General features: G+C 37.5%; 1 protein-coding gene across 1 annotated transcript in view; it reads left to right on the plus strand.

The window, feature by feature from the left end:
* Positions 1–24,080, plus strand: part of PTPRM (protein tyrosine phosphatase receptor type M) — a 438,824-nt gene that overhangs the window by 386,576 nt on the left and 28,168 nt on the right. Inside the window, exons 23-24 of the mRNA XM_054284774.1 lie at positions 34–70; positions 18,055–18,152. Coding sequence (XP_054140749.1) covers positions 34–70; positions 18,055–18,152 — 135 coding nt within the window. The remainder of the gene's footprint in view (positions 1–33; positions 71–18,054; positions 18,153–24,080) is intronic.

Here is a 24,080-nt window from a genome sequence, read left to right on the forward strand (position 1 = left end):
ACTGATTTTTTCTTTCCTTTCAATTTATTCTAGGGTTATCATAGACCAAATCACTACATTGCTACACAAGGTAAGTTTATCACCCTTTCCTTCCAGTTATGTGAGGCTAAGAGGTTTTGGTACTTGGATTGCAGTTCATTCTCTATAACATGAATTTTTGCCACAGTCAATATCCAGGGTAGAGTTGGCTCAATCACTTAGGTAGAAGCAAGGAAACTGAATTATTACCGAATTTTCAAGTGAGCAGTCCTTTACCTTTGTGTTAAAACAGGTTTTGAGTAAAAAAGCTAAATGCATCCTTTTTCAAAAAAGTTATTTAGCATTTCATTATTCATGAAAAAAGAAATGAGTCATGATAGAAATGTTTTGTACCTCTTCAGGGAGACAACAGTGTCGTGAAATTGTATGTTCTCTTAACTGTTCAATGATAACTAGGCTCCAGGTCCTTAAAAAACAAAACTCTTCAGCTAGCAGCTTTTGGTAGAGGAGCAAAAGACATCCAAACACTGGCAGGAGGATTCATCACAGGGTTCTACAGAGACAGTTTTACAGGCTGTCATTTAAATGCTTGCTCTAGAAAAAGAGCCTCTTCTTTTATCAACAAGCAAATTAATTTTCAATTTCTACTTGTCTTCAAAGACATAATTTTTGCATTCTGATGCAGTCCTTATTTATATTTTTGGTCAAGTTCAGAGCTGGAACAAATGGGAAGAATGAATCTTCTGTGACTGCTTAGTCATAATATTGAACAATATGCCAATCTCCTGCCTATGCTTCGATAGCGTGTGTGAAAATTTGATTGTTCCTCCACTGATTGGAGGGAATCTTTTTTGTAAAAGGTAGTCTGTGACAGAGCTTCCTCATCTGCTCATGGATCTGAGAAAGCTGAAGTCCACCCAGAGATGTTATTTCAACCTTTTAAGGGACCCAGCTGGAGTACTGAGTATAATATGCTCCAAATAATCTTAACATGTGTTGGATTTAGGGCTCACATACTTTTTTAAGGTTTTTTTTATCAAAGCAAATAAAATGTTGACCATGTCAAATAAGGCATCTTGCTGTGATTTAAGTTGTTTCTTAAGTTTCCCAGAGGCTGCTGCCTTCAGTCCCCACTTAAACCAGTGGGAGGTTTTGTATCTAAACCTTGCTGTACCTCAGCTCTCCACAGTCTGAAATGTGGTGCTGCTTCATGTCAGATGACAGTGGGGCAGGGCACTGATGTTATTTCCAGAACCACTTCATTAGTGTCAACATTACACTTCTAGACCAGAGTTTTATACTTTCAGAATTTGTGATCTTACAATATGAGCCATGTAAATGTGCTTCATCTTCCCCTTCTGCTGCCCACCCACCATGTTCCTTAGCCCACAATCTCTACAGACAAGCCTCTGTCATGGTTTCTGCCAGATAGGAAGACAGGAACAAAAATGCAGCATTTGATTTATTCATTTGGGACTTTTACACCCTCCTCTTCAAAGAATAAATAGTTTGTTCTATTTAACATTTACCTAATGGTGTTGTTGTTTTTCACTTTTAATTGAAACCTAAAATAAAAAGATAAACAGTTGGCTTTTACCTTGTAGTTTGCAATAAGTTTTCATCAGGAAGTTAACCTGATCTTTCTCATAGGTCCCCACCTAAAGTACTGTTTTATCGCAATGTTTATTGTAATTTCTCATCATTTTTATCACAATAATCATAATACTTGAATAGCAAATACCAAGCTTGAAGTTTTGTACTTTCAGGCCTTAAAACCAAGTATGTAATTATATATGAATAATGTGCTGAAGGTCTGTTTACCAGATCCACCCAACAGCAAGTCCCAACAGTTTCTTTGCCATGTTTTTTCCTCATACGGTGCGAGAAGTACCTAGTCCAGAAAGAGAATAAGAGGAGTAGAAACTACTACTCTTATTACTGTTCTTCCAAGGTGCAAAGGATATATGACAGTTGCAGCTGCCAATTTTGGGGGTGGGTAGCATCAATGTCTTCTGTGTAGGTGCAGCTAAGTGCACATGAGCAGGCCTAACCCCTTCCTCCCGTGGTGTAATGAGTAAAAATCAGATTCTCTGAAGAATGTAAAATTAATCTTAAAATAAGCGTGCAATCTACAGCAAGCTCAAAATTATCTGGCTGTGATGTTTTTTGTGATTTACATCTTTAACATGTTACTTTTAAGGTCAGTTGGAAAGTGGGTTTGTACCTCTAGTTCGTAGGAGTGAAGAACACTGATCTCATAAGTTTGTATGTTCTGTCTGGTTCTGTCTGTGGCCTGATGAAGAATCATGAGAAAGTTTATTTTCCCTCCTCTATCTGAACTTTTCCATCATCACAACAGGGTTAAAAATACTCTTCTGCTTTTCATGATTCTCTGCCACATCCTGATAGATGCAGTCGTTTAAAGACTAGTTAGTGTTACTCTCCGGTATCCAGGCTTCCTGACAAAGTACACTTCCAGTAAGATGCAGTCTCTGTGTTTTGCAAAGGTGATAAAGTAACTGGGAATAATCTCCAGAACTCCTTTAGGACTCAACATTAACTATGAAAGAAACACATTTGTTTCACATGTCAGTCTATGCCTCCATGTGTTCCAGGGAAATGGTGGCAGCACCATGCTTGCCGGAGTTCAGGGTGCATTTGGGCAACACTCTCAGGCACATGGTGGGATTCTTGGGCTGATGTATGCAGGGCCAGGAGTTGGACTTGATGATCCTTGTAGGTCCCAGGATACTTTATCATTCTATTCTAGGTCAGCCTTAGTAACAAGCATGTCATGTGCCACAGCTTGCACTGTGGCCAGCCATGTTCATGCTCTGTTTTACAACACACTTTCATCAGGTATGTACGAACACATCAGTGCAGCACAAGAGTTAAGCTGCATGCTTAATTCCCTTGATAGCTACTTTTCATCAATCTTTAAATAACTTTTCTCATCTTCCCTTTTCTCCTCCACTGTAGCTTTCACAGGTGCACATGCCTATTGTTCTTTGAAGGAAAATATCATTATGTGAGTCAGTTTTAAATCTCTGAGGAGTTAGAATGATTGATATTTAATTTTCCTATGTTCTTAAGCTGCATTCAACATATCAAGTGTTAATGAGCAAATATAATTGTTTGAAGTGAAGAAGTGGCAAATTTAATCAGTTTGTAATAGACTACCAATCTGCTTTTAACAGAGCTGGGAGTTGCCTAATCACCTGTTTATTGAAGTGTTACTGTCTTCCATACTAACCAGAGTCTGACGTGCAGACTGGTAGCTTTCCACCTTGGCATTCACAGCATCCTGCTGCTAGCTTGAATTAGGGATGGAAATGTTTTTTTAAAAGAATTTCTTAATGTAGGCTTTCTCAACTAAATATCGAAAATTATTTTACTTCAGCTTTTAAGAGTAATACAGTCAGAGTGTGCAATTTCAATTACTAAATTAATATCAATTTTCCTTTATGTGGTAAGTATAATGTGAGTGGTTGACTAAATTTACAGCTAATAAAGACTTTTGGTGATCTGCTGTAATTGGCATCAACAGATGGGATCTGCACCTGAGTCACCATGATTAAAAAGAATCCCTCATTAAAAGCCAGCATATTGGGTCATGCAGAACCAGCAGACTGGCGCAATTTAAAACTCATTATTTTGCTTTATATATCCCTTGTTCCCATAGATATAATTCTTCTTTTTATAGGAGAATATTGAGCCCTTGTATGATCTGCTCAATTTGCTGGCAGCTAAAAGTTACTTTTTTACAGAAGTTAGGTAATCAATTCATTTTAACTTCGTCCTTCAGTGAGAGCATTAGGGTGAATATCTGTACAGTGCTTATTCTTATACACAGTGCTGGATATTCTGACTATTGTATGACTTCTGATCCAGCATGTCTCACCTTGATTACTGAGCAGGAAAAAAAATAATTGGCTTTGTACTTATTTGTTCCGTGTCTCCTGAAGCTCAGGTAGTTTACTGAGCTATGTTGTAGCTTCTTTTAGTGAGTCTCTGTCAAGGGTTTTGGATGCTTCCTCCTCCACAGCACCAGCAGCTGTAAATGTTGAGTGACAAATGAATGTTAGCACAGTTCTACAGCATTACTCATGGCCATTTCCACCAGGGTAGGTTTTCAAGCAGGTCACTCGTGTGAAACAGCAGATATCTCACATGCAGGCTGCATGTCTTTATATATAAAGTATGTTCTTTTGTGCATCTCAGACTTTTGAATGCTCCCCACAGTTCATGTTGTCTCTGCTTTCTGCAGCATGCAGAGCAGCTGCATCTGAGATGTTTTGTGGAAATACTTCAGAGCATATCTTAATGACTGTAAAAAGTTTCTCTTGAAAATAAAACTATTTTAGATACAATGTTGCAGTGTAGCCTTTCAGCCTCTTTTTTTTCCTCTGTATCCAGTTGTAAAGCAGATGCAAAATTGCTTTCTGTATTGCTTATTATGGAGACAGACATCAAGCCAAGTTTCAGTCAGGAGGACGTTTTAGGTATAAGTTAGAAACTTTTGAAAATAAATATTTACAAGGAAAATGTTTACAGTCTTCACTACCAACAGCATAACGTTGCCTCTCTAATAACCCCTTTTATATTCCTTCTCTTTTCTGCAAAATACTTGTCTTTCTTCCACACACAGCTCTGTGTGCTGTGTGAACATTTTAATAAGGGTTTTCAGAAACAAAAACACATTTTCTTTCAAACTGAAACTTCCCTTTTAGGCATCTGAAGCAGAAATAGTGCATTAAATAACAATACTCTTAACTTCCTTGGCATGTTTTTTGTTTTTACGTCGCAAAAAGTTGTCACAACTACAGCAGCGTGGAAGCTCCACACTTTTCTTTACAAAGAAACTTTTTCTTCTGCTTTTTTAGCCTTCAGATGAATAATAACATGTGAAATTACTTCAGGGAGAATTAAATAACAGCAAGGCAAAATAGTTGTCCACAACTTTTCAGTTTCATAGATGCTGTCATTTTTTTGCAGGATGTGGGACTGCAAACAGCCAGGCTGTTTTGTTGACACATATACTAAATGATTGAATTATATGTACTTGTATTAATCTTGAAGATTCAACTGGTTTTGCTGCTGTTCTTTACTTCTTAATCCTCAAAACATTAGAAAGGTGGTTGAAGCCATCTGTCTTCAGTCAGAGATATGAGCCCATTCTCAGCTCCCCTTTAGAAAGGTGAGGCTTTATGAAACCAAGTTCAGCTGTTTTGCAATAGTGGTGACAAATTAAAAAGTTACTTTTTGCCCCTACCTAAACACGTACAGAGGTAATAGACCCTTTATATGTGAAAGTGACACCTACAGGTGATACTGTGAAGCCATGTGGTAAATTCACCTTAGCTCACTTGCTACCATTACCCACCAAAGACTCATGATTACTATTATGTCTGAATATCTGTTAGAAATTTGTACTTTTACTGGTGTTGAGGACAAAAAGAAACAGTGTGTACTAAAAACTAGTAACCATCAAATTCAATGCTTTTTACAAGTTACTACTTTGTGGTGCATGAGAATATCAGAGTTTCTCTCTGACTCTTCATTTGTAATAGGAGGGTTTTGTGATAACTGTCAGAGGAGCTGTCTTTCACCATTTTCATGATTTCTGTATTTTTGTGTCTTTGTTGTAATCAGCTGTGGGGTAGTTTTGTTTGTGCAGGGAATGAGACACCTCATTCAGGTGGAAGGCATGCAGAGCTAGCATGGTTTTCTGATACAAAGTTGGCTTAGGCTTCGTTGCAGTGTTTCCTTTCCCTGGATCTTTGTTTACAGACCAAGTGAAATAGGAACACTGTTAGAAAACTCCTGATAGGTTCATTGCTAGGTGAAGGCACTTGAATTTTTCACATGTGTGTCTACATTTTGAATGTAATAACATGCCCACCTTTCATAAAGCTTTGGAAGTTCTCTGAAAGTACAAACAAGCTCTAGATATTATATAAATAATTATTTAGTATTTATTTGCCAGTATAAATTCTGAAATCCCATGCAGACTGTTCTTTCAATTGCTTGTCAATGTGGCTTGTGAAACAAGTTAGAGAAAATGATGATTTTTCTGTAGTCCATGGTCAAAGCCACTGAGGAAGAAAAAGCGATTCTTCCTATCCTCTTCCCCCCACAGACTGAGGTGCAGTAAATCAGACATAAAGGACTTCATAGCATACATAGATCTCTGTCTCAAAGACAAGATCTTGGTTTGAATTCTGTGTTGTGAAAATCAGGCTAGAAAATTTAAAACAGATCTTTGCATATCAGAATAAAGAAGTAAGAGAAATAAGAATCTTCAGTAAATAATTAGGGGCAAATAAGGCATGTAGGGGGATAGAACATAAGTAAATAAAGGTCGTATAGGAAGTAATCTTACCCTGTAAAGAGTTGCAGCTGAGCCAATTATTAAGGATTAGGAGCAGGAAGAGTCAGTGCCTAGAGGAGCTGTCTACGAGAAACATCAAGGTGGTACGAAACTCTTGCAATAAGGAACCCTTGCAATGTAATGACAATAGAACTCTTGCACTATATATGGCAAGAAGGCAAAAGAAAATGTTTCTTGGTTGTGATGTAGAAAATAGAAGATTGTGTGAAAAGTAGTATATTTTTCTTCTTCAAAAATATATAACTTAAAATATATTCTGCAAACAGGGAAATTGTCATCTTTCTGAAACTCAAGAGCTGAGCACACTGTCCTTGTGAACCAAACACTTTCAGAAAAGAACATTATAAAGGTGACCATCTATTAGTGTTGCTCTGACTACTAATTGCCTATAGTACTCACTAGAATCCATTTTTTTTGTTCAAGGAAGATGTATGCAGCATCAGCTGTACAAATTTACCTGCATGTCTGTATTTCAGAGTAAGGCAAATTATTAAAAGCTGATGTGTCATGAGCAGTTTTCCATCTGTGACAAAAAATCAGTCATAAATTGGGCTCGGTGGGGGGAGTACCTAGCAGCCAGAGGTGCTAGACAGAGTCCTGTTAACACACCTGGTAATCAGTGAAGCCTAGTGCTAAAGCAGAAAAAAGGCCAAGAAATACAGTTTGTCAGAAAAATCACATAGTCAGGGCATCTTTTTTTCTGTGAAGTTTATTCACCAGATAGTCTTCAGCAGCCTGGAGGAAGAAGGCTTTGGGTCTTCTCATCTCCTAGATTAAAAAAAAAGTAATGTAGCAAATTTACAAAACAAATTGTATTTCAGAAACAGATGTATCAAGAAGCAAATAAACTGGGGTGGGTTTTTTTTGTTTTGTTTTTTTGGTGGTTTTGGATGGTTTGGGTTTTTTTGGGGAGTTGGGGTTTTTTGTGTTTGTGTGGTTTTTGGTTGATTGTTTTTGTTTTTATTTGGTTTTTTGTCTTATAACCATATCCAGACCTTTGAAATCTGTCATTGTTTCTCTCTTTTATATCCTTTGGTGGCAACTGAAATCTTTGTGTTGATGTGGCCACCTATGCACATGACAGCCCAGGTGATTTCGAAGCACTGCCTTTGAAAACAAAAAAAGATATAGGCTTATGAGATTAATTTCTTTCCCTGTCCATCTGTGAAAGAAATTCCTGTCAGTGAAATTTTCTGTGCAGCTGCATATTCAGATGTAGATTGGAGATTCCCTCTACTGTTTCTAAATCTCATTCTGTTGCAAGCACATGTTCATGTATTGTGTCTATACTGAGCACAAATACACTTGACGTGTTAGAATGGTATTCCTTGTTCACAGTGTACATCAAATACTGCAGTCTCCCATAAAATATATTGAAGAAACAGAATTAAAACATTAACATTGCCCTTTCATACTCAAAGTGGTAAAAATAACCAGGTGGTCCCCAAAAATAACAACAAATAATAGTGCTGAGTTTTTGGTTACATAGATTTGATTTTTAATAATAATTATCTTGACATTGAAAATATAAATATTGTTTTAAAATATCAAGTAACATCTGTTTTTAATGGCTTTTGTACATATCTTGATCTGCCTAATAGTTGTTAGATACTGACTATTTCTGTGAGGAAGAAATAAAAGTACCAGTGTTCTCTACCCTTAAATATAAAAATACATTGTGAGTGATACATCTCACTCATGAGATACTTATCAGGACAATAAACTGCAACAGAAGTTTTTTCCAAGCATTTTTACTTATGCTTTAATGTAGACTAAATTATCTTGTTTGTTCATCTAGGTAAGGTGTTCATGTTAATGCACTTAAACTCCCAGTACAAGATTAAAAAATACCGCATCTGAATATCTTACTCACAGGCATGAGCAACATTCCTTCACAATAAGGTCCTTGGGGAAAAATAAAAGAAACAAGTAGCCAAAATGAACTCATATTTTTGAGCTAGAGAATAGTGATGATTTTATTACAATCTGATGCTTATGATTGACTCAACATGGAAATAGAAAGTAGAAATGCAAAAGACTAATTAGGTTCTTTTGTCCATTCCCTAAGGAACCTTCTACTGAAGGGGATAAAATGATCTTAAACTTCTCATCCATCATCAAAATTGATTCTGCATTACAAGTTGAAATGAAGAGCCCAGTCCAACAAGTCAGTTACTTAAGATTTTTGTTTTGAAAATGCTAGATGCAGCATGTTTTTTACCAAAAAAAAATCTGTATGTGTTAGTCTTTCCAAGCTCAGATGAGCTGTTTAGAATGAGTGATTAATAGGTATTCATATTTCCATGATGCAAATCATGCTTATTAAGAAGAATGCACAAATTAGAAACATAAACAGCTTTCTTGGTGGAAAACACTGATTCAGCAACTGAAACTTTCTGTTGGACTGCTCTCACAAAGACAGCTCAGATTTGAACCATGCCTCTCCCTGCTGTCCCATCTGATGTATTCATACCTGTATCTCAGGTTCCCAGATGAGTCACCCATCATTCTTCTCACATGCTTGACTATAAGCAATTAAAATATCTGTAGTACATAGAGTGAAAGAAGGTCCATGTATGAGTAAGGCTTACTTCTCTGTAGCCAGTACACTCTGTTGGAGAATACAGGTACAATTACATTATTCAAAGCTTTCCTATTTCATAGAAGAAAAACCTGAAGCACACTCTCTGCAAGCCACTGTCTAGCAGTGCTGTCTTAAAAGCTGCAAGGTAAAGATTCAAGGCTCTGGCATTACTCAGGTATCCCACATAGCCTTCACTAGGGAATTCCTCACCCCCAGGAGTGCTACATGTAATTCAGAATTTGGAAGATGGTGGATTTACACAGGCTGAGAAAATGCTAGTGAGAGGAACAGACCATTTAACATCTCTGCTGTGGGGCAAGCAAATGATATGAAAGAAAGAGTTCTTCACTTAGACTGGATGAACGACATTCAACTACAACTACACTGTTTTGATGTTGGGTTTTTTTGGGTGGTTTTTTTTTTGTTTGTTTATTTTTTTTTTTTAGTTTCCTGCAGTTAAGATCAGAAAAAGCAGCTCTCTTGAGTGGCATAAGGGTGCATAGATGGACAGTAGTACTATGTACACTGCTTTTATTGCATTCAGCTTTGTCTCATCTCAGGCTAACTGTTAAAATCTGGACAATTTCTGCTGCTGCCAGTTCCTCTGTTACTGCTGCAGTACTTCTGTGAGTAGTCAAAAGGTGTTGTGGAAATGTGCTATTTATTCTTTGGAGAACCATATGACATTTTCATTTTATTTTGTTCAAATAGAACAAACTGAGCTAGTATTGGAAATCTAACCATGGAGAAATGTCAATCAATAAGTGTGTAACACTTTATTAGATGGAAACTTAGCTGGCAGCATTAGCTGTAGTGGTATAAAAAGGTCTTAAATAGCACCTGTCAAATAAATAGTGCACAAATAAAGTGTGGTTGCAGCCTTTAAAATAAGTTCAGCAATGATTTGTTTCTGAAAATGGTGGAAATACTAACATGGAGCAGGAACAGGTAAGATGATTCAAGAATGGTAGAAGCTGTCATGTTGTGGTTGCCGTGTATTGTACCAAGACTGTTCAGGTCTTTCAAAGCCTGCCTTTCTTCTCTTGTCTTTCAAGGTGTGTTTGGCTTCTTATGAGTGGGAGGGGCATGAACACCTTTGTGCATTCATGGGTGTTTTGTATGTAAGGCACTTCTGCTCAATGGAGCTCCAGTCCCAGACTGGCATTTCTAGATAGTACCATAATGCAGACAAAATAATGCATTGAGATGGGCACTGTTCCAGCCCTGTTAGATCTGTATCAATAAAGAAAATGCCATGTGATGTTCCAGAGAATAAATACCACATTCCTCCATCTGACTAGCCACAGAAACATTGCAGAATAGGAGCAGAGGCAATGCCAACAAGAGAAATGATCCAGCTCTAGCCAACAGCTGATGTGTATGTGAATATACATACATTTAGACAATATGCATTTTCAAACCAATTATCTAGTTTTATGAAATGAGCAATTTTAAAGGACGAAATCTCTGGAGTAATCAGTTTTATTATTGCTCAAAGGATAATATTTTTAAGTATTTCTATATTAAACTGGGAATTCAGAATGGAGGGGTTTTTTTATTTTAACTATTTGTGAAACACTAGAATTATTTCATAAAACAGTGGGACTCTGGCTCCCCACTACTGTACATTGTAAATAACAATGTTTTTGTTTTCTTTTTATTTTTCGAAAGAGATGGAGAATTTACAGGTCAATCTTCTCTTATTCTTCTTACTGTAAGAGGTCTAGTGCTGACTCCTTAAATATAGGAGTAGGTGGTATAGAAAGCCAGCCAAAGCACTGGTCAGTCTCATGGGAGCTATACATAAAATTTCCACATACTCCACAGTCACTTAGTAATCTAAGCCTTGTTGAAAGCTAATGGGACTTGAAAGCACTTTGAACATTTCATTTTCTGAAAGCCAATTTTCACATATAGCAGTGTGCAGGCAGCAGGGCTGGCTGACTGGCTAGCTCAAAGCAGGTAGGATTCAGTTTGTGCTTGAAAATCAGCCAATTACTATTCACTGTGCTGTCCTTTGGCTGGTAATGAGAGAAAGCTGTGTTTTTCCAGAGCAAAGGATACAGTAGAAAGCCTCTACGTTGCCAGTAGCTGCACTAGGCAGGATTTGTCCCAGTAAAGCATTTCAGCTTGCTGTATAAGCAGCATTTTCCAGAAATGTCAAGCTAACAGGATTCAGTCAGATCTGTTTCTTATTGACAATCCATCTAAGTAAGGAAATAATGAAAAGCACATTTGAAATTTATATCTCAGTCCTGATTAACCAATTTGAGTATATCTGAGGTGACTTACTGTTGAGCAGTGTTGCTGCATACTGTTTTTTTGGGGGTAAGCATTATAAGGTGGTATTGTTGCAAAAGGCCAAAAGAAGAATTGGCAGACTGGCTGCGACTCAGATATATCTGATATGCATGGTGTGTTCTGAAGTCTGAGTTCAAACTAGTGTTAGGAGAAAACAAACAATTCTATTTGCTTGTAAATTAAGTTCTAGTAGAATTTTTCACCTACAAATTTGTATATTTTCTCAGCTGAGTATGAGGCCATTACTGCCTCTGCAAGCAGTTGGCTTCTCTCTGTGCAATCTCTGAATCTACTGCAATGAAAGAATTGTTAAAATAAGGTCCAAGACTGAGGCAGAAGATTTTTCGATGAGAGTAGCCATAGCCTCAGGCATCCTTGCTAGTCTAACATACCTATAGGGAACCAGCCTCAGTGGTAAGCCATCCACAACTTTGTTTATTTATATTTTTTCCAAGGAAAGAGACATTGGTAATGAAGATTTTATCAGGAAATCCAGCATAGCTGTATAGTTACGATATAGCCCTGTTGAATATTATGTAATTATTAATACTTGTAAGGCTACAGTTAGAAAGTGCTTTTCAAATGTCATCACACTCAACATTGGAATTAAATAGGAATTCAAATTAAATAAAGGGGGAAAAAGCCAAAACATGGGGTTTTTTCTGCTCATTACAGGGGTTTTATTTATTTCATTGAGCTTATTTAGTGCGTAAAATGTGTATGACAACTAGAAACTAGCAATTAATAAAAAACACCGACGCATTAGTAGCCAGGTTCTGCCAGTACAAATGTCTGCTGCTTTTTAGTGTGCTAATTCTTACAGCGACAGGCCTGGAGGAGACTTCAGGAAAAGTGCACAGGTGGATGGCACTGGGGTACCTTTTATCCTCAATGCTCTTTTAGTTTCTGGAACAGACTTTGGAGGACTTCATTAAAGCATTTAGAAGCCTTACAGGTTAAGTGACCTGATTCTCTTTCATCATCATTTCCTTGAGACCTAGAAACACAAGAGACTGATCTGTATGCGTTTTGATAGCTAGTGATAAGCAGTGGGCCCATGGTGTAGTGATATCTTGACTTCAGCTTTATGTCAGATACCAAAATTGTTCCTATAATAGGAACACACATACTGTGCCTATTAAAATGCTCTTGTGTAAACCTTTAAAGTTAAGTGTGTATGTTAAAATAGAAAACAAATATCTGCACCTATTTTGAGAGAGAAAAGATGCATAATCTTTGCCTGAGTTTTTGAAGTTTTAGCAGAGTTTTGTTCTGGACTTCACAGAGGCATTAAATCCTTAAGAGCTCCTGGAAGCATGAGTGAAAGTTCAATGCATGCTATACATAAGTATTCAACAAGCACATGGTGAAGACTGCCCCTGACAAATCAGATTATCAGCAATTGAGGAGATCTTCAAATCACCTTCCATTCCAGAAACCAGCTCATTTGGGAAGGTGAAGATGATTCAACAACAGCTGTACTGCTGTGTGGTCATGGAATTATAAAAAATACTGAACCAGCAGTTTATCTTGCAGGTTGGCTAAGTCAGCACAACTGGGATCTGTACCTTTTCTCTATAGTAAGCTGACTAAGATAGAAAGATGAAGACACAATACTTTCTGGAAAAGTAGGATTCAATCTTAAGACTCCGTAGCCTACACCTGGTCACCTAAGGAGGTGTCCAGATTTGCAGAGCTGCTGACCAGTGCTGAGCTTCCCAGGAGGTATTTGGGAGACTAGCAGAACTGAACAATCATGAAAACTTGGTCACATAATGATGCACCTGCAAACTCCTTTTGGCAAAATCTTGGACAAATTGTCTTACTGACTAGGAAAAAAATATATTCTGTTCACAGGAGATGTTCCCTTGCCTGCAGTCAGTGACATTTATAGTGGAAAGTAACAATTAGCTGCAGTTTATTACATACCTTTTTCTGAAGGCGTATTTATATCCAAATTCTAGCATGGCTAAAAGAGCAAATAATACATTCTAGTGGATTACCAGATCTCTGAACTGGCAGTGCAAATTTTAAATTTTTTTCCTCCTGTGAAATAAATTATCCTACTAACAGCTACATCTGTCTCAAAGGTTTTGTTAGGAAAACAGGAGTTGTTGAAAATTTTAATCTGCTACCTTGTAGTCTCCTCTCCCAGTATTTTACTCCCCTCTGGTTTTATGCTTTTGAGTGTATTTTAGACAATTTCTGCTACATAATGGGTTTGGGAGTTTTTGACACTGTAGTTGCAAAGGGAATCATTGCTTTTGGGCTTTTGTTGTTATTGTTGTTGCCGTGCAGCCATATCTCTTAATAGGAAAACACTGTGTCTCAAGTTCATTTTGAAGGGAGCATACATAGTAAAAGAATGAGGGCTAAAATGCAGCTCCCTCTTAAGTAGGTATATTAGCTCAGTGTCTATCAGTAGTCCAGCTGTAGGCAGTCACAGCAGCAAGCAGCAGGTTTTGCTTCAGTAAAAAGTGGAGGCAGTTATCATTGAAAATTATCATTGCTACCAAAAACTGCAGTAACCAGTAGGTGAAGGGACCATTTTATAATCACCTCCTCATGCAGTGTGGTTGTGGCTGCTCACTGTAAGGGGTATTTCTGATCTCTTTTCAAGATAGAATTTAGCTGCTGCAGGTATAAGTCTTGCATCTTGTCAGTCCCCTGCCTCTATTAGCACATATTTATGGCTCTCACTGCCCATGTGCTGTCCCTGGGGAGCCTTTGGAGCTTAAGGGTATTTGTTCATTTTCTGCGCATTTTTAACTTTAATATCTGTCACTGAACTCAGTCTCAGGTGGACCAAATGTTAGCTGGTGGATTTGACATTCTCTGTTAGAAAAATATTTTGGAAGCTATTTGTTCCTTGTCTAAGCTGCTTGCTTTTCTAGAAATTGAAAAATGACCCACAGGTTTAAAAGTCCTGTGTGAGTAAATGCTATGTACACTTCAGGATTCAGGCTTGACTTGTTTTCTTCGTGTGCTTGCTTTATTCCCTACACCTGAACACTTTTTCCTGTATTCTGGGCTAGTTCATCATATTCAAATTGATCTCATACCCCCATAGCAATACCAGTTTTCAGAAGCGGATTTCACAATAGGAAGCAGAAATAGAGGAACTAGAAAACTGTTACAAAAGCAGCTTTAGAGAGTCTAAACCGTTCATGAAAGCTGTGTGATGTTCCATTTCCTAATATGTTTTTGTTCCCAGAGCAGCAACTAACTGCTGCTGGTAATAGAACCAATGGTTGTAAAATACACAACCAATCGTTTCTGTGAGTTTTTTCAATAATGCATTTAATTAGCTAGGGGTTTGGAGGGTTGATTTCTTTTTCTTATCTTCCTTTGCTCTTCGTCTTCTGATGGCAGTATGTTGGTGATCTCTTTTTTTCCACAGCAGAGATCTTTGATACCCAGTAATGCATTGTGGAGCTAATGGGGTGTGCTGCAGGCTTTCTGTCGAGTAGCACAGTACCTTCTCTTCAGACTTTCTCCTCCTGCAAGGGGGCAACTGCTGAGAATAACCTTTCTGCCTATTGTGCACACATCTGTTAAGCTGATGCTTAGAACAATTATAGCCTCTTTCTCCTCCTACCACAAGTCTCTGGAATCAAATTGTTTACCTCTTCAGGATAATAAATCCCACAACCCTGCCTAGTCTCTAATGCTTTTCAGTTCTTGCTGGAGACAAGTAATAATTTATTAACATGTCAGAAAATATTTTTAAAATGTCAAGAAGAAAATAAAAATGGGATATAGAAGAATTGCTAACTGAGACTTTAAGGTAGGTTTTGGGGTGGTTTTTTTTTTGGTGTCTTGAACGTCAAAGAAGTTTGGAGGCTACATGGAAGAATTGGACCCAAAAAGCAAGAAAACATGTGAGAATATGAAGGGAGAGCAGGAAATCCTGTCAAGCACTTTTAATTATGGTTGTCTTATTTGGCTAGTAAGATTGACAAGAGCATACTCTGCACAGCAGAATAGGACATTTCTTCTAGAAGTACACTTTAAATCAAGGTTGAAAACCTTGTTATAGCTCAGCTCTTTCTCTGGCCTGCAAAAAACCATTACTTTTCCTAAAGAATTCTTTTTCTTGTAATTTATTGTCTTTTTTTCTTTATGGAGAATGACAAGTTCAAAGTCTACAGGAATAAATTAGTGTTTAGAATCTCTTCCCAGTTGTAATTTGTGGTTTCTGGATTTAAAATGTAGGAATCTTTAAATCACAGCACAAATTTCACAGCCTGTAGAGAAAAAAAGAAATCAGGATTAAATTGTTGCAGGTTATTCCAGAGCTGTCAAAAAGAAACGACTGTTACAATGTAGGGCCCAACTGTCTTGTATCTCAAGTGAATCTGTGGGAAAGAAAACTGAATTAATATATAAAGAAACTTGCTACATTGCCTCACAGTTTCTCAAAGATTCTGGCTTCTTGTGAGGGGACGAGACCTGTGTAGATGTGTAGACCATGTATCTTTCCTGCAGCATTGCCAAAAATATGCTCAGATTAAATTTATTGAAGCATCACACAGAAAATGTTTCCTAGGAAGACAGAATGCAGGGGAGCTGTCTAGATTTTCTCCATTAAACCAGGGTTCTTGAAGCAATAATGTTGTGGTTTTTTTGTCCTTGATCAAGCATAGTGTTAATAATGTGTCATGAACTTGCCAGCTTTTTCCATCACGCTACTCTGTGGAAAACCACCTTTCCCTAATCCCACTTTTAGCTATGCTCCTTGAAAGATAATAGCAGCAGTGATTGAGCTGAATATTTGTTGCAGATTTGAGAGGAAGGAAGGAGCTATACAGAGACAGTATTTTCCTAGAGTGAGTGGAATACTCTGATTCCTCATAATCAGTAGGAGAGGCTGGCACAAAACCTTTCCAGTGCTGTCGTGACTTTATTGCAAAAGAAAGCTACATTGAATCCTAGAATATTAAAACACAAGCAAGCTAAACTTTCACTAGAATATATACTAATTATACTACTGTGACATTCAAAATTGCACTTGGACCATGGCTGTATCACATATCCAGGACACTTAGAAATAAAATGCTTGCTGTAAATTTCCATATGATGCAGAGCAATTAAAGTATTGTTGAAATTCAGAATAAAATTTTACAAAAGTATCACCTGTTCTGTGCTGTTAACTTAAAAAAGAAAAGAAAGGTGTTGAGTTTTGCACCTATAATATCAGCTTGAATTTAGTAATTTCAGAAACTGTAGCTTGAATTCTGCTGTTAATTCTACTCTTAAGACCTTCTGACATTTCTTGTGTTCTAACAGTCATCGTTTCCTGTTGTTTTAAATGGCTTTTTCTCCTGTCCCATGAACAATCAAAGCAATTCAAGGAAACCTATAAGGAAATGAAAACTATAAGGAGACCTATGAAACCCATAATATATGCATCATTTTTAAAGACAGATAAAATAAGGGAGAAAATACATAGCTTCTTTAAATGATCTGTGCGAATTATGGGTGGAAAAATTATAATTTGGAATTTCTGTAAATAAATACAGTTTTTTAAAAATTCAAGAGTTTTAGTCTATTACCTTTTACTTAAATTTCCGATCTAAGTTATGTCATAACTGTGATGTTATTTGCCTAGTGAGTTTGTTTTGGTTTGCCTATAATATCAGAGAGTCACAAAGTCACAGAGTGATTTGGGATGGAAGGGATCTTTAAATACCATCTGGTCCAAGCCCTCTGCTGTGACAATATAGTAATAATATATTACTACATTTTCCACTAAATGTTTGATTTCAGAGTGAATATTTTATTTTCAAAGGGAGATCAAAATACACAACATGGATGCCAAACTGCCCAAATCTGTCAATATATGGTTTGGTAATGCTTGAAGAGTGTTGGCTTCTTTTACTAAAGGAACATTAGAGCAATACATTATCCATTTGTACTCCAATTAGCTTAGATTTAAGTCATTTCTCTAAATAGGCCTCTAATTGTTTACTGCAATGTGACAGTTCAGTAATGGATTCAGTATGGATGTTAAGCTTATAGTTTATATTGTTTACTCTTATTGGCTCAGTGATTTTAAAGCACTGGTTTAAAATTGGAGTGGCACACCAAGCACGATGGGTAAGATGTGTAGGCTACAGACAGGACCAAGTGCACACAAAGAGATGTGGTTTTTTTCTCAACATTTTTGCATTTCTGTAGCATTTCCTGTGAGCTGGTACCCAGATTCAGCATGGTACTGAAGGAAGCCCTGTATGTTCATGAACAGAAGCACACAGGGGAAGCACTGCAGAGGACCTACTGCCATGGCACATCAGGTTTCTTTGCTGCTTTCCCCACTGTTTTCCAAAGTGATACACTGCAGCAAAAAAAAACCTATAACTTCTGCCTCACTTCAGGAACTACAATTTAGGAGTTGGACTAATTTGATGAATAGTGTACACTAAGAAAAATATTAGAAACCAGGAAAGGCCACATACTCCATTGAGGCTCATTTCATTCCAAATACACTTTCCCTAGGTTATCATCCAATTGCTAAAAGAAAGAGTGATGTTATCCATTTTTTATAATTCCACTTCTGGGTATTATGGAGATTAATACCTAAGTGCTGGAGAACTTTCTTTCAGAACACTATTTCAGGAGAAAAATACTTAAATGCAGATAGGTAGGGTGACAGAAAAGAAATTGACCAACCCTAAATGAAAAATATGATGATAGTGATACGAATATATGTGTACAGTCACGGTTTCACAAAGTTCCCCAGAGACAAGCTTCCAATCATGAGACTTTCAGTAACCTTTCATTTGATTTATTGTTTCAGGACCAATGCAGGAGACAATATATGACTTCTGGAGGATGGTATGGCATGAAAACACAGCAAGCATAATCATGGTTACTAATCTCGTAGAAGTGGGAAGGGTAAGTGGATTTTGTACTTAAAAAGATGAAAGACGTCTAAGGTGTTTGCTTTTCAAAATTAAATAACAGACCAAAAAGGTTCTTACATACTAAGTATAGCACATAAAATATGTATGACTGCCTGTGCTGAGAGGTTCATTATCAATTATTTTTAAACATGCCTTGCATGCTTGGCTTTGTTACCATTAGCACAATGAAAAAGTAACTGATAAAGCTGCATTCTGTACAGCAGAGTCTGCAAAGACGGACAAAGAGGGGACGTGTCATATGTTTGTACATATCTGAGATATACCAATTCTCTTAAGAAAGTCAGTATATTTGTTGCAGAACAAGGTATGGAATCATCTCTTTTTAATTTTTTTAAGGAAGGCTAAGGAGGCATCGTTCTGAAACTGATGTCTGAGTAGTTAAAGTATGAAGTTGTTTCTTGGTATATTTGTCTAATTGGTCTGGCTTGTTTGGGTTTTCCTTCCTGAAAGCCTTCTGGACTAAAACAGAAAAAATTAGTTTTACACATTTGTGCACATTTTGTTGGTTGGGAGGTCATGTTCGGGAGCTGGGTAGTAAAGGAAAGCTTGAGTTACCTGACTGATATTGTGTAACTCTCTTTCTTTGCTTGGTAACTGCTAAAGTAGGCCTCCTACTCTAGTCTTCATGCCTAATTTTGTTTTCAACAAGTATTGAATGGAACCTTTTTCTGTGTTTCACACAAATGTCAGTAAGTGAGTCTTTTCATTCACTGCTTTGTCTGTGCACTGCTGTCTTAGTTCTCATCTGGGATGTTTTTTTCAAGAAAATTTGCTTAGGAGTTTGGCATATAGCTTTCATTTGATATGAAAAGAAATCCCACTGCTTTTATGGGAACTATGGCAATTATTGTAAATCAAAGTGCTGAAATAAGAAGTCAAGTGCACATATCTTGGTTTGAGCAGCATGGTTTTAAGAGATGTTTTTAATTTCACACTGGTGTAGTGTCTGATACTGCCTCTGCCCTGTGGCATTTGCATTAGGAGAGAGCACTGTTTATGTGGTATGAGTTAAAGTCCTTTTGAGCAAGTCCAGTTTTACAATCTCAGTTTATTCTTCCATATGTCCTTTGTGAACTGATAATATAAATCCTAACAGTCAGGTATCTGTGTGCTCAAGCCTGCTTACAGATCAGGTGCCAGTATTATTTTTAGATGTAAAAAGATGGGGATTGTGACTGCAATTAACACCTGCTGCAGGAGCGCATGTACAACTAATTGCAGAGACAAAGAGGGATCATGGAGGCCACTTTAAAAATGCAGTCCCTTGAGTGAGGAAAAGGTAGAAATAGCTGGATGGTCACGTATCAATTCAAAACAGATGGATTTGTAAGAATAGGAAGCTCTCCAGCAAACCTCTTTGTTAAAGCTTTATACACATTCATAAGTGCCCAAGCGAACAACTTAAAAAGGGATGTTTTCTGGGTATGAATAAACAAGCCTGAGAGCAAAAACAGCATTCTGCATGAAACCACATGCTGTTTTCCCAAAGTCAGTGTTTGGAAGTGCCAATTAGAGTGAACTGTCAGATGTCAGCAAGGGATACACCAGTCTTGGTGCCAGTGCTGGCAGCCTCTGCTCGCAGCATTTAGGTGCACAGCACATTCCCACAGCAGCAAGGAATGCTTTGTGCCACCATGGAGATTTCTTCAGGGTGCAAGAGTCCTAGTAGGATACAGATCTGCAGCTTTGTTGTTTCTGGCAGTGGTAGAAATGACTTTGTTCTCACTTTCTCTGGAGGCCAGCATAGGTGAAATCAGAGAGCAGAAATTGAAATGAGCTTTTAATGGAAATAAAATTGTATGAGCCACAGAGCAATGCACTCACTCCTCCATTGGTGTTTTTGTGCCACTCCCAGAGCTGGAATCATCAACAACAAGGAGGCAAATTGCAAACACACCATCTGTCCCGCAACCCCTAACACAAGCAGCGTGCCACCTTGATTAGCAATTATTTTAATGGACTTTTTGTAGCATTCCTGTAGGGCAAACCTTTATAACCTTCCCAAACTTGAGGTTTTCTATTTCTATTGCTATCACTGCTAGAAGATTTATGGGGGTTTCTTAGTTTTACTTTTTAACCATGTTGACCCATGGTAAGCCAAGGAGGAAAATTCTTTTGCATTTTAAGGAAACAGGAATTTTCAAAATTTTACATGTTTGCCACACGGTGTACAGCCGTCATGAATTAATCATTGAGGGGGCGTATTTGTATTTGTTTTCCAGTACTGGCTGGATAGTCATTAAATCAGTGCTAGGAACTTGCTTCTTGCCCTGGAGCATTATGCATCAGGACTGTTTTAATTGCTGCTGGAGGAATCACCATGAGGCTGTCCCTAATACAGGCACCTGCTGCAAATGACTCAGTCCCCCATTACCCTCCAGCAGGGTCCGGGTACATCTGCCAATATCTGTCATTATCTGAGGCACACTTGTCAGAACTGCACATCCCTTTAAGCTCTTGTGTGTTCCAGTGAGGGACCCTTGTCAGTGTTTCTGGCACCTGCAGACTGCTGTGCACCTGGTATTTAAATGGCACCAAAATGTGTTTTGATTGTTTTCTCTCTTTAATGAACCCGCCTGAGGGACATTTAGCTCTTCATCTAGTAGCCTGTTACCCAGTCACTCACATTTACACTGCTTGTGTGGAAATTCAGAACTAGCTTGAGCTGTTACACTAATACATCTGCCAGAAGTCTTATCACAAAATTTGCAGGGCTCCCTAAGGAGAGTTTTGTACTGATAATTTAAGCTAATGATTTCTAAACATATTTAGTCAGTTTTATGAAGACCTCATTAGAATGTGACTGTTTATTAAAAATCAAAATGAGGTCTCACAGTCATTTAGAAAAAGCATTGCTGAGTTGCATGAATAGTTCTTTGATAAAGGATGATGAAGTGGTGCTTGTTAAAGTTGGCCTAGGTTGACAACAACTTTTACCAAAAAAAAACCTAAACAAACAAGCAGCCCTTGAAGCAACCTTGAAAAAAGGTCTCTGTCTTCTTCCTGCTGGGATCAACAATTTTCCACTCACAATGAAGTTCACAAAAAGAAAATGGCAAGTAATTAATGGTAATGATCCAAGAACCAGAATTTTCCAAGCCAGACACTAATGGATAAAAAGCATAAACAACAATCAAGACTCATACAATTTCATCAGTGTGACAACAAGCTGTTTCAAAGTAATGTATTCTGGACTATATTAATGCAAGAGGCCTATGTACCCATGTCTGTAAGTGGTAGAGGAACTGAATTGAGTAATTTCAGGGAGCATCTTTACCTGAGAGATTTAGCATAATCTGTTGGATTATTCTGTAATAAGCAAACATTTTTATCCAGCAGTGTAATGATGTTACGATCACATAGCGTGATCATAAAGTAGACACAAAAGAACATCTTGCTTACTCCAAGAGACCACTCTGGAGGGCAAACTCCCAAAGACCCAGAAAATCACTGGGAACGTGATCAAAGTGTTATGTACCAGCCAAAATCTCCGATGGCTCTTGATTTTGTTTTAGTGTTTACACACACTGAAACATTTCTGTCTTCCTTGAAGAGGCATGGTGGGAAGATTTAGGATATATTCAATTGTGCCATCTAGCTGTCACACCTCCATCTTTGCTCTTGTTGGGTTGGTACTAGTACTTAGTTGGCATAATCAAACTTGGCATGTCACATTATTTGCCATTTATCACTAGTCACTTTCTCTCCCACTTGCTTTAGGCAGAAAAAGTTTAGTAATAAGTGATTATTAAATGCTGAAAAATTCAAAATGCTGCAAAATTCAGTGGAGGTGGTTATAAATAAATGCACTGCAAGGACTTATGATTGTCTATTATGCTTTTAATGGAACAAAGTATTCACAAACAAAATCACTATAAATAATTACAAAAAATAAAACCTCACCCCAGGAGCGTAGTAATTACAGTAATTAGAGTTTCTCAATTATTAGTTGGAATTAGAAAACAGCCAGTGCTAATAGTGTTAATATGCACACAAAAGACCCTTTTTGTGAAAGGAAGCAAGGTTGACTACAACAGAATGGATGTGACACAAAGGGGAATGAAGGTCAGCCACGACCTGGTAAACAGCCCCTGTGCCTGCACCCACACCTTTGTGCTACCCAAACTGCCTCTCCCTGCCATCTTACCCCTCAGGAATGGTGTACTTTCCTGATAGTCATTTCACACTCTTCCCAGGTGACATTTCCTTCCCAGGAGCTAGAAAGGCTATATTTGCAATGGGGAAAGGGAAGAATACAGTGGTGGTTTAACTTTACCTTGACTTGTTTTCTTGGACCTGTGCTTGACATGTTATGTATGTGGCACTTCTCTGCAAAAATGGGGATAATTCTGACTTTTCATGATTAAAGAGTTCCACATGACAGCGAGGAGATCCATACAAGAGTCTTCTGACAGAGGGAATACCTCCTTGATGCTGGCTTGCTATAAAAAGAATTACTTGTAAGATAAATGGTGTCAGAAAAGGACACCTAGGAAAGCCTGTTCTTTGTAGGAAAGCTTGTATGGTCACAGCCCTAAGCAATTGTATGTTCCTGTCTTTGGGTTCTCAGGATGTGCAGCACTGGTCAGCATTCAAGACACATTTCTTAAACAGATTCAAATATGTTTCTTTAACAAATGAAACCCAAAAGTCTTTATGACAAACCAGATCTTCTTCAGATCTACTTGATAATTTGTGTTATTGACAGAGATTTTACATCCAAGAAAAACTGCTAAATAAAACCCTGTCCAAGACTTCTTACTGGAAACAGTAGGGGGGGAAAAAAAAAAACCACCAAAATATTCATTGGAAATTTCAGCAACAAAAAACTGTGAAACTTCCAATGGACTTAACACCTATGCTTAGAATGAAAAAGGACTTTTTTATCACAAAGCTATTGCAAAGTTTGTACTTATACATTTTACAAGTTTTTGAGAATCTTCCATGAAGATGCTTCTAATAAACAAAGGTAAACTCAAATTGTATTTTAGATTCAGATCACCCAATATTGTGATCTTGCAGAGGTGAAACACAGTGACTCTTGAGCATGTCTCACAAACAGCACATTTGTATTCAGTATAAATGGAAGAACACTCTGTCTAATTGAAACTCCCTCTAAATGTAATAGGCCAAATTGCCTACACTGGAATTAATTCAGGATGCTGGTGTTAATGCTCCTTAGGAGGTGTGCCAAAGAGTTTGTATGCACACTGGTGATTAAGGTTTCATTTAAACTTTTCTAATGAAAGAAAGAAACCACATTTTATAAATAAGAGGGGAAAGGTTGTTATATGAATCTATTTGCTTCCTCAAGATAATTCCAGTCCCAACTTCTTAAATATATAAATAGTGTCCTTCCCTGTCCATTGATTTTTTTTTTCCTATACTTGTTTACCCTCCAAATATGGGACTGGTACTTATGGTACATCAGCACGATGTGTTATATTCTGTTGTTATACTTTTGGTTTCATTGTAATTCCAGTATCTCTTATTGAGTAGAGGACAGTTTATACTTTCACAGAATATCAATGACAAAACCAGAAAACCAATCAAAATTTAAAACTATTGTTAATCTTTCAAGTCAGTGAACCCTTCTAGACATCAAAACAGATTTCATCTTTCTAGATTTTTAACCAGAAATAGTAGGTTTACATTACTGCATTATACATAGTAGGGGAGGAGCCCTTAGGGAAAATTTAATTTGTTGTCCTCCAGGAAAGAGAAGGAAGAACTCTTTGCATTTGTCTAAAAAAGATGTGCCCAGGTTAGCAGTGTTAGCATCATGAAACAGAACATCAGGCTAGAGACATTCAGCACTGTCCCACGTCATGCACAGCAGTTATGGGTTCAGCTCTCAGTGTTTTGTTCTATTCTGGTCTCCAGTAAAACCTATGTTTCA

This window comes from Melozone crissalis, unplaced genomic scaffold, assembly GCF_028551555.1.
Source record: "Melozone crissalis strain CALT ecotype California unplaced genomic scaffold, PUWL_Pcris_2 ptg000042l_1, whole genome shotgun sequence".
Taxonomy (NCBI): Eukaryota; Metazoa; Chordata; class Aves; order Passeriformes; family Passerellidae; genus Melozone; species Melozone crissalis.